At 44.1% G+C, this 13,958-nt stretch overlaps 1 protein-coding gene and 2 long non-coding RNA genes across 4 annotated transcripts; 1 reads left to right on the top strand and 2 right to left on the bottom strand.

The window, feature by feature from the left end:
• The first annotated feature begins 313 nt into the window (after positions 1-313).
• sparta (spartin a) lies at positions 314-12,301 on the top strand. 2 transcript variants are annotated; one of them, XM_084684306.1, is made up of 8 exons: positions 314-454; positions 735-1,550; positions 8,384-8,578; positions 9,101-9,275; positions 9,450-9,644; positions 9,850-10,008; positions 10,154-10,244; positions 11,290-12,301. In XM_084684306.1, the coding sequence occupies exons 2-8, from the start codon at positions 744-746 to the stop codon at positions 11,492-11,494; spliced, it is 1,827 nt and encodes a 608-aa protein (XP_084540432.1). In that variant the 5' UTR covers positions 314-454; positions 735-743; the 3' UTR covers positions 11,495-12,301. The 2 variants fall into 2 exon arrangements, with proteins under 2 accessions (XP_084540432.1, XP_084540433.1); XM_084684307.1 differs by lacking the exon at positions 11,290-12,301 and adding an exon at positions 10,506-11,256.
• On the bottom strand, positions 5,112-6,430 carry LOC146246250 (uncharacterized). The gene is made up of 5 exons (XR_014734618.1): positions 6,332-6,430; positions 6,022-6,199; positions 5,686-5,827; positions 5,395-5,538; positions 5,112-5,261 (listed from the first exon to the last, which is right to left on the bottom strand). It is a non-coding gene; the product is annotated as an uncharacterized LOC146246250 (long non-coding RNA).
• Positions 6,674-7,508, bottom strand: LOC146246251 (uncharacterized). The gene is made up of 3 exons (XR_014734620.1): positions 7,388-7,508; positions 6,910-7,109; positions 6,674-6,795 (listed from the first exon to the last, which is right to left on the bottom strand). It is a non-coding gene; the product is annotated as an uncharacterized LOC146246251 (long non-coding RNA).
• Positions 12,302-13,958: the final 1,657 nt, after the last annotated feature.

Below are 13,958 nucleotides of genomic sequence, written 5' to 3' on the forward strand. Positions count from 1 at the left end.
TTGTATGTTGCATCATGAGATTAAAATGACAAGTTACCATATTTTTTTTTGCCTCTTAATGCTTTTAAAATACTTGTTCAGAGCTAACCTGTTTTTTGATTGACTTTAAATGCCATGTAAACTCGGCATTCGCTCAGGGACGTTTCAATTTCATTTCAAGGCTTAATTCCCACCCAGACGAACATCGAACTCATTTTATTTATGGTTATAGTGAGACATCTATTGGAAGAACTGTAGTATGACATGGGATACTCTACTCATGGGGTGGATCTAAGTTGTTTGATTTAGCGTTAGTACAAGACCGACAGGCTGTTTGGCAGACTCCGCGTCAGAATGTTGATGGAAGCTCCGCGTTGACAGACATTGCCATTACAGGATTAAACGGACTTTATTTTTCATCGGCTTGTTCCCGTATGTACTTTCCCGGGACTTTCAAGTTAAGCATACATTTAAGGTGCGTATCATAACTTATCAACAAACATCCAGTCCACCAACGAACACATTAACCATAGCAGTTGTCTCTCAGGTAAAACCTGATACGAGTTGAAAACGGATGCGTAGCTATGAGATTTGTCATGCGAGACACTACATGTGCGTACACAGTTTAAATCACCCATTACTCCTGTAGTTTGTTACGGATGGTGGATTATAACCGCTTAATATAAGTGTATATTTTTGTACCCCTCTCACACATAAATTCTCTTCAGACTAGTTCTCTTGACCGTTTTCTATAGTTCCAGACGATGGCGTTGACTGAGCCAGCGGAGCTGTTGTTGATAAAGGACCAACATGACCGTGCGTTGGCGTGCCTAACCCAAGGGCTGGCTGCCGACGAGGCCGGGAGGAGACCTGAGGCCCTGGAGCTCTACCGGAGGGGCAGACAGCACCTCACCCAGGGCCTGGAGGTGCCTACTGGGGGGGACAGGCACAACGGAGCCCCCTGGGACACGGCCAGACAGCTTCAGCTGAAGATGAGGCTGACTCTGAGGAACATCTCCACCAGACTCGACGACCTGGAGACTGCAGAGTCCACGACCACGGAGGGGCCAAGTGAACCGGCGTTGGATCTTCCCAAGCAGAATCTCTATCCCACCCTGGGGCCCAACGTTCAGCCAACCTCCAACCCCCTCCTCCGTCTCTACCCTACCGTGCCCGTCACCTCCACCCAGACCCCGCACCCACCCACACCTTCTCCCCCTGCTGGGGCTTCAGGGACCACAGGCCCATCTCTGCCCATCTTCCCAGCACCGGCCCTGGGAGCCCCAGGAGAGCAGCCCCCAGCCTATACACCCCAGCCCACGGATGGGCACCACAGCCTGGCCTACAGCCCTGTAGCAGGGCGCCTGGGGGGCCAGACCAGGGAGTTAGCGGCTGGAACGGCAGTGGGAGATGGAGACGAGCTGCTGTTTCTCCCTAGAGGGGTGCAGATGTTTTTCGTGAGCGCCGAAGGACATGTCAGCGCTCCCTCTCACCCTGGGTATCTACGCATCATCACTTTTGGCGGCGGGAGAAACGACGCGTCCGGCAAAGCGCCTTCAGCCTTTCTACACGTAAGCAACATCTGAGGGTCACGTGACATGTTTAGTGGTTGGATATAGACATACACTGGACACACTGCCGTCCATAACGACAAGTCAACTCTAACAAGCTACATGATTTATCTCCGTTTTATCTTGTTTTGTTTCAGATACAATAGAGATGGATAGACAGATCATGATAGTTTACAGATGAAGCTACGCGATGCGCTTATCTTAGCATCAGCCTTCAGGCAGTACTGAGTGAGAGCTGGCTGGAAGGCAGGGGGTTCAGAGAGACAATAGTGGCCTACGTACAGCTTGAATCAGATGACCATGGCCCCTCGTGGAAATGATTACAAATAATTAAGCGGGGAATCTGGGCTGCACATAGATCAGCATTCTCCATTCTGGAGCTCCTGGTGGGCTGATCCGTCAAAGTTGAATGTACAGTTTAAGGGGGCTGAGGATTGGAAATCAAAGCACAATTGGTATCTAGAGTCAACTAGATCGAGTGTCGGGGTAGTTAATTGACTAAACAATACAGTAGCAATGGAAAACACCCAAAGATGGATTCCTACTGAGCTTCGTAAAACCAGTCCGTCCACATTTTGGTTTGTTGCTCAACCAGAGCTTGAAATTCTTTGCAATGCAAAGGGCCTGTTGCCAAAACTGAAGTGACTGCTGCTGTCTGGAGCAACTTGAACCCAACCTGTGACTTAACTGGGAGTCAGGTGGCTTAGCAGTTAGGGAATCAGGCTTAAAATTGGAAGTTTGCCGGTTCGATTCCGGGCCGTGCAAATGACGTGGTGTCCCTGGGCAAGGCACTTCACCCTACTTGCCTCGGGGCAATGTCCCTGTACTTACTGTAAGTCGCTCTGGATAAGAGCGTCTGCTAAACTACAAAATGTAAATGTGATTCTGCTCCTCAGTCTGAGTGTGTGTCGGCCTTGTACACAATTTACCACTGTGTGTACGGCCGTGTGTGGGGTGCTTTCAGCCTGCCCTCTGCCCCAGTGGGACAAAGGCCTCAGTAACTGATGACACTGCGGTTCCGTTGTGTCCACGGCCAGAGGCTCAATCTCTGGGTGGCCCTCGGAGAGGTCAGGCCAAATACCTCTCTGGTGGATGCTGCCTGGAACACAACATCACACACACACACTGGCTGACAGTTGAAATACAAGCACAGACATTGAGAATGTCTCATAAAAATGGAGGGTAATTATCTTTGGTAAATGTGTTGGGATCTTTCAGGATATTGTGTTCTGGTTTGACCCCTTTGCCCTAGATAGCCGTTATTGTGAGTGTGTGAGTTGCAAACTCCCGTCTCTTGGTGGAAACCGCTCAGTCACTTCCAGTGTGTGTCTCTCTGTGTAAACGCAGGTGTGTGACAGGCTCTTCCCTGGAAACCCCAGTGCTACTGGCCAACTCTGGCATCTTCATGTTCCCAGACACCATGGCTGTTGTAGTTTTGGGGTCTGGTGTGGTAGTAGTATTTGTTGGAATGGTAGTTGTGAATGTTGGTGTGGTAGTTATATTTGTTGGTGTGATAATAATAATAATAAGAAATAATAATAATAAGACTTTATTTATATAGCACATTTCATACAAGAATTGCTGTTCAAGGTGCTTTACATAAAATCAATGAAAACAATAATACAAGTAATAAAAAAGTAATAAAAGTAGTAGTGTTTGTTGGTGTAGTATTAGTATGTATTGGTGTGGTAGTAATAATAATAAGATTTTATAGCACATTTCTTACAAGAGTTGCAGTTCAAGGTGCTTTATATTAAATCAATACAAACAATAATACAAGTAATACAAATAATACAAGTAGTAGTGTTTCTTGGTGTGGTAGCTGTGTTTGTTGGTGTGGTAATTGTAGTTGTTGATGTGGTAGTTGTGCATGTTGATGTGGTAGTTGTATTTTTTGTTGTGGTGGTTGTCCAATCCAACTCCAACTTCTCTCCTGAGAATTTGCATGTCGATTGGATCCTGGCTTGTTCTTTTCCACAGGTCCACTTTGCTCATTCTGTCCTTCCCCCAGGGAAGGGTCTGGTGTGGTAGTTGTATTTGTTGGTGTGGAAGTTGTGAATGTTGGTGTGGTAGTTGTATTTATTGGTGTGGAAGTTGTGAATGTTGGTGTGGTCGTTGTATTTGTTGGTGTGGAAGTTGTGAATGTTGGTGTGGTAGTTGTATTTGTTGGTGTGGAACTTGTGAAAGTTAATGTGGTAGTTGTCACATCAGGTATAATAGTTGTGTTTGTTGTTAAAATTTGTGTCGTAGTTTCGGGGTCTAGTGTGGTAGTAGTATTTTTTGTTGTGGTAGTTGTGTTTGTTAGTGTGGTAGTTGTATTTGTTGGTGTGGTAGTAATAGTAATAATATTTTATACCACATTTCTTACAATAATTGGAGTTCAAGGTGCTTTACATAAAATCAATTAAAACAATAATACAAGTAATAAAAATAATTAAAGGAGTTGTATTTGTTGGTGTGGTAGCTGTGTTTGTCGGTGTGGTAATTGTAGTAGTTGATGTGGTAGTTGTGCATGTTGATGTGGTAGTTGTGCATGTTGATGTGGTAGTTGTATGTGTTGGTGTAGTAGTTGTGGAATATGGTATAGTAGTTGTGTCTGTTTGGAAAATGTGTGTCGTAGTTTTGGGGTCTGGTGTGGTAGTTGCGTTTGTTGGTGTGGTAGTAGTATTTGTTGGTGTAGTAGTTGTGAATGTTGGTGGGGTAGTAGTGAATGTTGGTGGGGTAGTAGTATTTGTTGGTGTGGTAGTTGTGAATGTTGGTGGGGTAGTAGTATTTGTTGGTGTGGTAGTTGTGAATGTTGGTGGGGTAGTAGTATTTGTTGGTGGGGTAGTTGTGAATGTTGGTGGGGTAGTAGTATTTGTTGGTGTGGTAGTTGTGAATGTTGGTGGGGTAGTAGTATTTGTTGGTGTGGTAGTTGTGAATGTTGGTGGGGTAGTAGTATTTGTTGGTGTGGTAGTTGTGAATGTTGGTGGGGTAGTAGTATTTGTTGGTGTGGTAGTTGTGAATGTTGGTGGGGTAGTAGTATTTGTTGGTGTGGTAGTTGTGAATGTTGGTGGGGTAGTAGTATTTGTTGGTGGGGTAGTTGTGAATGTTGGTGGGGTAGTAGTATTTGTTGGTGGGGTAGTTGTGAATGTTGGTGGGGTAGTAGTATTTGTTGGTGTGGTAGTTGTGAATGTTGGTGGGGTAGTAGTATTTGTTGGTGGGGTAGTTGTGAATGTTGGTGGGGTAGTAGTATTTGTTGGTGTGGTAGTTGTGAATGTTGGTGGGGTAGTAGTATTTGTTGGTGTGGCAGTTGTGAATGTTGGTGGGGTAGTAGTATTTGTTGGTGTGGTAGTTGTGAATGTTGGTGGGGTAGTAGTATTTGTTGGTGGGGTAGTTGTGAATGTTGGTGGGGTAGTAGTATTTGTTGGTGGGGTAGTTGTGAATGTTGGTGGGGTAGTAGTATTTGTTGGTGTGGTAGTTGTGAATGTTGGTGGGGTAGTAGTATTTGTTGGTGTGGTAGTTGTGAATGTTGGTGGGGTAGTAGTATTTGTTGGTGTGGTAGTTGTGAATGTTGGTGGGGTAGTAGTATTTGTTGGTGTGGTAGTTGTGGCATCAGGTATAGTAGTTGTGTTTGTTGTTAAAATGTGTGTCGTAGTTTCGGGGTTAGGTGTGGTATATAGGTTTCCAACGGTGACAATCACACAACGCAGCTCAGAGTGATATTTGGTGCTGTAAAAATATTTTTTTACACATTTGTCAGATGGTAGATTTTTTCAAATCTGGTACTTAAAATGATAGATCACGGATTATAAAACAACTGAAACGATAGAGAATCACTTGATTTAGCAAAATGGAGACTGACCCGACACCCTGCGCCTGGGAGATGAAGCAGATAGGATGGTCCTGTCTGTCGTCCTCTGTTGGTGTCCATCTTATTGTGAACTGTCCAGGTGCAGTCGTGGTCTTTATAAAATTGTGAGGACCACTGACCAGAAGCTCGAGAACGCTTAAAAACAAACAACAACATATTCCCATAAGTATTCTTCTACACTACAGGATATTTAGGATCTTTCCAAGACAGGGAAACTGACGGATGTTAAGTGCACGCTGCCTCCCAGTGGTGAATACATGAGTTACAGTGTATTTTCCTCACCCAGAAAGATTGGCCTCTGCCCTGACTGAGATCTCCAGTGTGTTGTTGACAGCAACGTAGAAGTGGGTTCCGTAGGCCGGCGTCGGGGACAGGAACCTGGGGAGATATTCCCCCTCTGCACAAGAGGGCACTGCAGCCCCAACTGGAGCACAAGGCAGCCATGAATACTGAGAAGTACTTCTGTCTTTCACGTGCTTCATAGTTGTATACTCTGATACATTTCCCAACCCACCCACACACTCGACGGTTGGATATTGTTATAATGATAAAATCCATCCCTATCCCCCAGCCTGTTAAAGACAAACATGTAGCCTACATAGGGTAGATAATATCTACCTCTGACTGCAAAATGTACGGGCAACTTGCTGAGAGGGCTGGAGGAACTCCGGTTGGACTGCGAGCCATTCTTGTAGCTCAGGGTTATAGACGCAGTGGGGAAGTCCTCCATCATAAACTGCACTGCGTACGTGTTTGGAACACTGGAAGTGTTCAGGTAAGATAGCGTGCATGGTGACTGAAGGGAACAAACAATAACGTTGATTAAGATTTAGTTTAAATGTGAAACAGGCTGTTTCATATGGGAGATTGCACTTGAAATATGATCATTGTTCTCTAATGTCTGGGTGTGTGCTCCCTGGGTCCTCACCTTCAGTGTAAAAATGCTCGGTACAGGTAGTGAGCAATCAGCACACTCCTGGTTCTCAAGAAGACCTAGTCTGCACTGAACCAGGTCTCCATCTGGATCATGGGCCAAAAGCTGAAAATCCCTGGGACAGTTTACTGGAACTCTTGAGAGTAGAGAAAGACAGAGAGAATGAGAGAGAGAGGTAGAGAGAGAGAGGTAGAGAGAGAGAGGTAGAGAGAGGTAGAGAGAGAGGTAGAGAGAGAAAGAGAGAGAGAGAGAAATTATTTAATTAGCCCTTGTATTTAGAAAAAAAACACAGATTAATAAAAATGATGAATGCAACTTACAGCAGAAGAGGTATGACTGTGGTCTGTGGGGATCTGTTGGCTGTCCCTGTGTCAGACCTCACTCCCAGATCCACCGTAGTTCTTAGTTTCCATGCTATACTCCCAACATAGGTGGTGATCCAGGCAGCACTAGCCTGTCTATAAACATGATCGTAAAGTATGTTACAGTTGCACAGGCATGGGACTTAACTGGGAAAATACTATAAACATTTACAAACATATGCTTGTGCAAAGGTTTTTTTCAACACTTACTCCAGTATAAAAGGTAGGTTGGTGTCAACATTTCTAATCATGACTTCTTCCCACTGGCACCAGTCTCCACTGCTACTGTCCAGGTTATACAGAGCATTGCTGCTAATACTGCCACAATTTACACTCTGACATGTCCATCTGTTAGCCCAGGCTGAAGTGGAACACGTCGCTTGAAGGGCCAACTTGAAGCGAATGTCCACCTACAATCATTGAATCACTTGAATCATGTTTTATACATATGACAAATACAACATACTTTCACAACAGTAGCAGGCTCAATGCTAACTACATAATGCGCTTGATTTGTAATCTTACATCTTTATCAAATAGGCAGGGAAATCCCTGACTGTGCATAAAATAAATGCCAAGCAGTTACCAACATCTTCCACTCAAAAACATTTGTCCTTTTCTGTGTTATTTAGAAGAAAGCAGACATCTACACTATAGTCAGATCTCTGTTTCCACTTGGTGGTCTTACTGTGTAGGATCCGTCTGCGTTGACTCCTTTGGGGTTATAGGTCATGGTCCCTCCGTGGAAGTGGGAGGCTGAGGATCCAGAGAGCAGCAGTAACAGAGGCAGTAGGATGGTAGAGACAGACATGGTGCCTACCGTATGTGAGCACCTCTGACTGCAGCATCTGCTTTTAAACACACACTCACACAAGTGCTGTCAAGAAAACGCTGAGCATCTGAGAGAGGAATGTGGAACGACATGTTTAAATGAAGATCATTTTTTCACAGTGCAGCAGAATATTTGTGACAATGTACTGTCAAACCCGTTATACAGTCTGACTGCGGCATCTGCTTTTAAATAAAATTGCTCTGAAGGAAATACTGAATATGTTATGGAAGAATGAGGAAAGAAAGACACGTTGGAATGGGGGTGACATGGGCAAAATAAATCAATCGGATTAGTGACATCCGTGAGATCAGTTTCTATTCGCTCATTTGAACGGCATTTAAATGATGATGCTATAATGTCCCTATATGGAAGTATTCACCTTGAGGAAGTGGGCTCCTTGCTTCTGGTTTGTGTGCTGGGCTGACTACTGCTTGGGAGTAGTGCCTAAAAACTGTGCAAGTGGGGTTTAAGAACAAATTGTTCTTAAGAACCTTTGGTGAATGAGGCTCAATGTCATTGAACTCTCCTCTACCCATTTGGCTTAAAACATCTCATTAATCATTAAACCTGTTTAAATCCCTTTGAACCTGTAATTGTTTGTTATCTGTTACTAACAGACACCTTTGCAAACTCTTGTTAGAGCGCTAAAACCTATTTAAGATGATAATTCATAATAATTCAATAGTTTTAATTTAATTTAAATAAATATGTTTTTAGGGATGCTGAGATTAAATTTAGATGTGCTTGAGCACGCCTAAAAATAAATAGTTATTGTTTGTGTGAGTTGCAAGCTCCATTCTCTGTGTGGAAACCGCTGAATCACTTAGTGTGTGTCTCTTTGTGTAAACGCAGGTGTGTGATTGGCTCTACCCTCTAACCGTGGAGACCCCAGTGCTACTGGCCAACTCTGGCATCTTCATGTTCCCAGACACCATGGCTGGCCCCCAGGGGTCCTACGTGGGCATAGTGCTGTCCTCAGAGATGCCTGAGGCAGACAGAGTCATGTTCCAGGACATTCTGGCCCAGCTCACAGACCTCAGGATCCAGGTGGGTTTACTCTGAAGATGCTGGTGTTAGCGGACATGGGAGTTGATAGAGGACACATGGGGGTCGAGAAGAGGTCTGTTGTGAAGAGTTTGGGTGTTCATTGCTGTTTTTTCTTTTTTTTGTCAAGGATACAAAGGTTTACATAATTTGGTATATCACTTGCTAGATTGCTTTTAAAATGAATTCCTCGATTTCTTGTTACTCTTAATAATCAGATTGCTTAAGAGATTTCCGGTTAGATTATTGTGTTTGATATCATTCTGTGTGGGAGTTGTCTTCTTGTTGTCTTGGCTATTTTAGAAAATAACATGCGTGTTTAACGTACGCAGATGATTGATGAGCGTCACACAAATTCAGGTCTGGGTGGAAAGTCTCTTGGCAGCCTTACCGGTACATTCGTCACCGGTAGAAAACCGCAGCTTGAGGAAACAGCATGTTCTAATGAGCCCCCCCCTTTCCAGCCATGTTAAGATACAAAAACAAACAGTAATATGGACCGTGTCACCTCATCCTGTTTGATAGGCTCTGGAGGAGGGGTCGAGTTCAGAGGTCATGAACCTGAGTGAGAAAGTCCCCATTGGTCCGCCCGGGGAGAGGTCCGGAGTCCCCATGGTAACTGGGGGTGCGATGGGGGGGGAGGAGGAGAAGCCACCAGTCCCTGAATGGAGCGAGAAGATGTCCCAAAGCATCCTGGCAGGTGTGTGTGTGTGTGTGTGTGTGTGTGTGTCTGTGAGTGTGTGTGTGTGTGTGTCTGTGAGTGAAACCAAAGGTTTGTGGGAAGGCACCAGATCCCACACAGTCTATTTATATGCATACACATACATCGTATGTATGTACCTCATTTACGAAACATCCTCATCCCCTCTGATAGGAACCTCCTGGCTGAGTAAAGGCTTTCTGAAAGGGGCTGAGGCCACTGGCAAGGCCATCCACATGGGGGCGTCCAAGCTGCGCGAGCACATCACCCCAGAGAACACGCCTGCGGAGGTGAACCCCCGTGTGACCAGGGGCCTGCACGTGGCCAAACAGGCCACCGGGGGCGCTGTGCGCGTCAGTCAGTTCCTGGGTAAACATAGGGGGCTTGGGCGGTGGTTTTTATGATTACTGGCATATCACTGTGTGTATCTCCCGCACGGGTGGGTTTTTGCTCGTGGCATTCGTTCATATGTGGGTGTGTTTGATGATATCCTGTTCTGAGTGTGTTTTTTTTATAAGCTGTGTGTGTTTGTGTGTGTGTGCGTGTGTGTGTGTGTGTGTGTGTGCACTTGCAGTAAACGGAGTGTGCACGGTAGCTGGATGTGTGGGGGACAAGCTAGCCCCCCACGTAAAGAAACACGGCGCCAAGCTCATCCCAGAGTCCATGAAGAAGACCCAAGATGGACGCTCAAACCTGGATGGTGCCATGATTGTAGCAGCGAGCAGTCTGCAGGGTGCGTCGCTAGCTTAGCCTTATGTTTGGCTCCTAATGTACAAGTAGACACACCCCCTATGTCCATGAAGGACAGCTTGAATCTTCTTTAGATCAGTTTTGGAAATACAATCGGAATACAAATATTTGAACCTTATTTTTACCAGGTCTTTCGGCAATATGGACCGGTTTGGAAACTGGGGCGAAGACCGTGGGCAAAAGCGTGAGGTCTGAGACGGTCACGACGGTGAAGTATAAGTAAGTCCTCCTCCTCTCCCTTTCCTCTCCTCCAACGACCCGGTCATCCACGGTTTTCTCCTTCTCCGAGGGCTACACTGTCAGTCCTTTTCTGTTTTTCAAACTTTGCATTTGATTCCAGTCATCATGGGTCAGTATATGTCTGTTTCAGCAGTGATGTGATTGGCTTATGTAGCTACTGTATGCAGATATATACAGTCAACCAGGCTGGACTTGTTTTCAGCTTTGGGGAAATAATATGACTTCACACCTCTTTTTCAGATATAGGGGGCTAGAGAATCTGTTAAACCCCAGCAATATATGACTGAAGGGGAGTTCAAAACAGACTTGAACGAAGCCCTAGTGGCTGAACACTCCTTCCTGCTTCTTCTCTGACTAACTCTGAGGTGATTTCAGAACAACACCAAGCCTTTTGACTTTGTGTTTATCGAGGTGATCGAACGGATGCAAAAGCAATAGGGAGGAATTGGGCTACTCGAATAGAAAGCTACAGGGTTGGACTTATGATCCAAACGATTTGATTAGAATCAGAATCAGAATTGGTGTTGATTTGCCATGAAAGTTTGCACCGACAAGGAATTGACTTTGGCAGGAGAGGCTTATACCTACTTTTTCATTCGTTGAAGCTGCATATGCAAATGATGAAGTGGCTTGGGCTTTGGGGACAGCTTCATGTCTGGTCTGTTGGGGTCTTTGCTGAGTCATCTGTGTTGTGGACAGCTAAATGCCTGTGTGGAATGAGTGGTGGTCCCGCTGGTTATTCTGTGAGGTGACGACTCTCATTTAACTTGTTTAGAATAAAACTGACATGAATTCAAATATCTCACCTCTCTTGTTTTTCTCGACCTGTAACATTCTGCTGTGGTGAATAACAACCAATTAGCCACTGACCAATTGCCTTACCCTTAGCTCGTCCTATGCTTGATATTTAGTACTTTCTAGTAGCCTACGGATATTGTAACTGGCTCCCCACATGTCCTTAGTAATAGCTTTCTTGTTGGCGTACTATGTTTTCTAACCCGGGACACTGTCATTGGTGGTGAAGGTATGGTGAGAATACAGGGCAAGCAACGGACACGGCTGTTCAGTCTGTCGTCAACGTGGGAGTAACGGCCTTCAACATGGACAACCTGGTCATAAAGGGCGTATTGAAGGGCACCGGGAAGACCACCGCCAAGGCTGTGGTCAAAGACCACAACCCGACAACCGGAGAACAGGCAGAGAAGGGGTATGGGGAGAAAGGGAAGTAAAAGGTGGAGGCTATATATTTTTTTGCTGTCGTCACGTGTTTGCAAAATGAGCAAAGAGAGGGTTTTACTTTAAGGTGTTTTTTTTAAAAATGATTATTATAATTATCTGTTTGGCCACATGCATTATAATTATTATTATAGACTACATATATCTGATTGATTAACTACCGACATCTTGTATCTTAAATATATATTTAATATATTTGATATTGTATGTGTTTCACAGTGTATTTTATCTAAGTATTTCCCAGCCCTAATTATTTGCACTATTAAAATTTAAACCACTCATTTAATTTAGTGTTATTTATGCCATTTGTTAATATTGCAAAGATAACCCCCAAAATACCATGAAGTAAATGAAGGATTAGGCTATATGTACATTATTAAATACACATATTGATATTTCTGTTGATGTATTTATTGTCCCTTGGTTAAAAGGTGAAACCGGTAGTGTATTCATTCATAACGTGTCATTTAGACCCGTGTGCAATGCACATACATATCTCAACTATTGCCATCGGATAACTTTACATAAAAAAAACCTATGTCCCACATTTTTGTCGATTTTGTGTGAAAAAATAGTCCAATGTAAGTAAAATAAACTGGGTCATTGCGTCGCCTCTTCTTACAGCAAGTCGGATACCGGCAGTTTCCATGGGATACCAGAGGAACAAACTTTTAATGTAGGCTAATTAGTGCAACTTTGTGGCCTACGACAGGAGAAAGACATACTTGAGCAAATATAATCCAGCTCGCTTGCAGGCTGAACTGGAACAGGAGAGAGAAAGGAAGGAAGTAAGTACCCTTGGCCGCACAATAAAACAAAAGTATTGTTGTTGTAAAGTCATTGCGTGTTAAGAGCAGGGGCAGTTTGACACGGTGGCCCACGGGGGCCAGGGCCCCTGTAAAAATGTCCCTGACCCCCTCTGTGGCCCCCCTGAGCTTACTGAATAATAAACAGTTTAAACTTTTTCTTTTTTTATACGTTTTTCTTCTTCTAGTAGTCATCATGAAACGAGGAAGGGACATTGCAGCCTTTTTTGCCTCAGTAAATACAAAAGTTGGACAAAACATATCAAGCTATTGAGAGAGCAAACAGCTCAATCACTCAGTGCGTCTCTTTGGGTATACACAGGTGTGTGACTGGTGATGGGAGAATGAGGAAAGAAAGACACGTTGGAATGGAGATCAACTTTTCTGTACACCACGGCCGTAGTGGGCTATAAATAATCGGAATAGTGACATTTGTGCGATGAGTTTTCGTTGCTCGTTTTATGGGCATGTAAATTATACATGCCTATAATGTCACTGTGTGTCACACCCCAATTATTTTCACCTGTGCTACCTGTTCCCTCCCCCATTCCAGGTACTCGCTATGATCTGATTGTTTCCTTGTGTATTTAACCTCTCTCTCCATCTTCTGGTTGTTTCTTTGTGTATTTAACTTCTCTCTCTCCTTGTTCTGGTTGCCAGTTTGACTTCTGTATTTCCCAGCCGTTTTATTGTTCTTCTCGGTGTTCCTGGTATCTGTATCTAGATGACCCATGTACCAAACCCTGCCTGCCAAGTATCCGATTCAGCCTGCCGATTTTGGTTTCATAAAATACTGTTACCCATTATACCTGCCTCTGCCGTCTGTATTTGGGTCTTGGCCGGAGTGGGCTCCTTGATTCTGGTTTGTGAGCTGGGCAGACTACTGCCTGGGCTGGGATGGTCTCCCATGCAGAAGCACGAGAGGGGAGCGGGGGAATCTATCCAATACCACCTCTTACTTTGTACAGTGTGCATATAGTCAAATCAGTCACACTACGAAATGCTACCAAATAAACCACAACTTATTTATGATATTGTGAATAAATCGTTTTACAGATATATAGTTGCATTTTTCCTGTTTTGTGCAAAATCATTAAGAACTAATATAAAACCAGTCTGCACACCACCGAGGTGAATTATTTTAGTCTTGACCCCTTGGTTGACAGGGTTGGGGGATGGGCATGGCCGGCATATATAACAAAATGAGTCAATGTTTATATAACGCACTAAGCGAGCACGAATTGCCATTGGAAGTCCACATCTAACCAAACGTAGACGAGCTCCTAGGTTGTTGTTTTTTGAAGTAGGTGAGCCACACAAGCTCAGGCCGCCACTGAGTGTAAGGCTGTCCTCATAGGCGATTTTAGGTATTAAAACTGGGGGGTGCAAAAGAAAAACATACCAAAAATGAATACTACATCTTAAAATGTAAAATTAATCATTAGAGTACAACAACCCTTGGTAGAACGTCTGACATCACTTAAACATGTTCAAAAAATATTTCATTTGTCTTTTACATTAATTTGAAAATACATGTTTTCATCCCAACTGTGCATTTGCACCCCCTGCACCCGCGGTAAAATTGCCTTTGGCTGTCCTTATACAATACATTTTGCCAGTCAGAAGAAAGACTCAGTAATAAGTTATAACA

The sequence above is a fragment of the Hypomesus nipponensis genome, chromosome 20, assembly GCF_054491055.1.
Source record: "Hypomesus nipponensis isolate SF chromosome 20, ASM5449105v1, whole genome shotgun sequence".
Taxonomy (NCBI): domain Eukaryota; kingdom Metazoa; phylum Chordata; class Actinopteri; order Osmeriformes; family Osmeridae; genus Hypomesus; species Hypomesus nipponensis.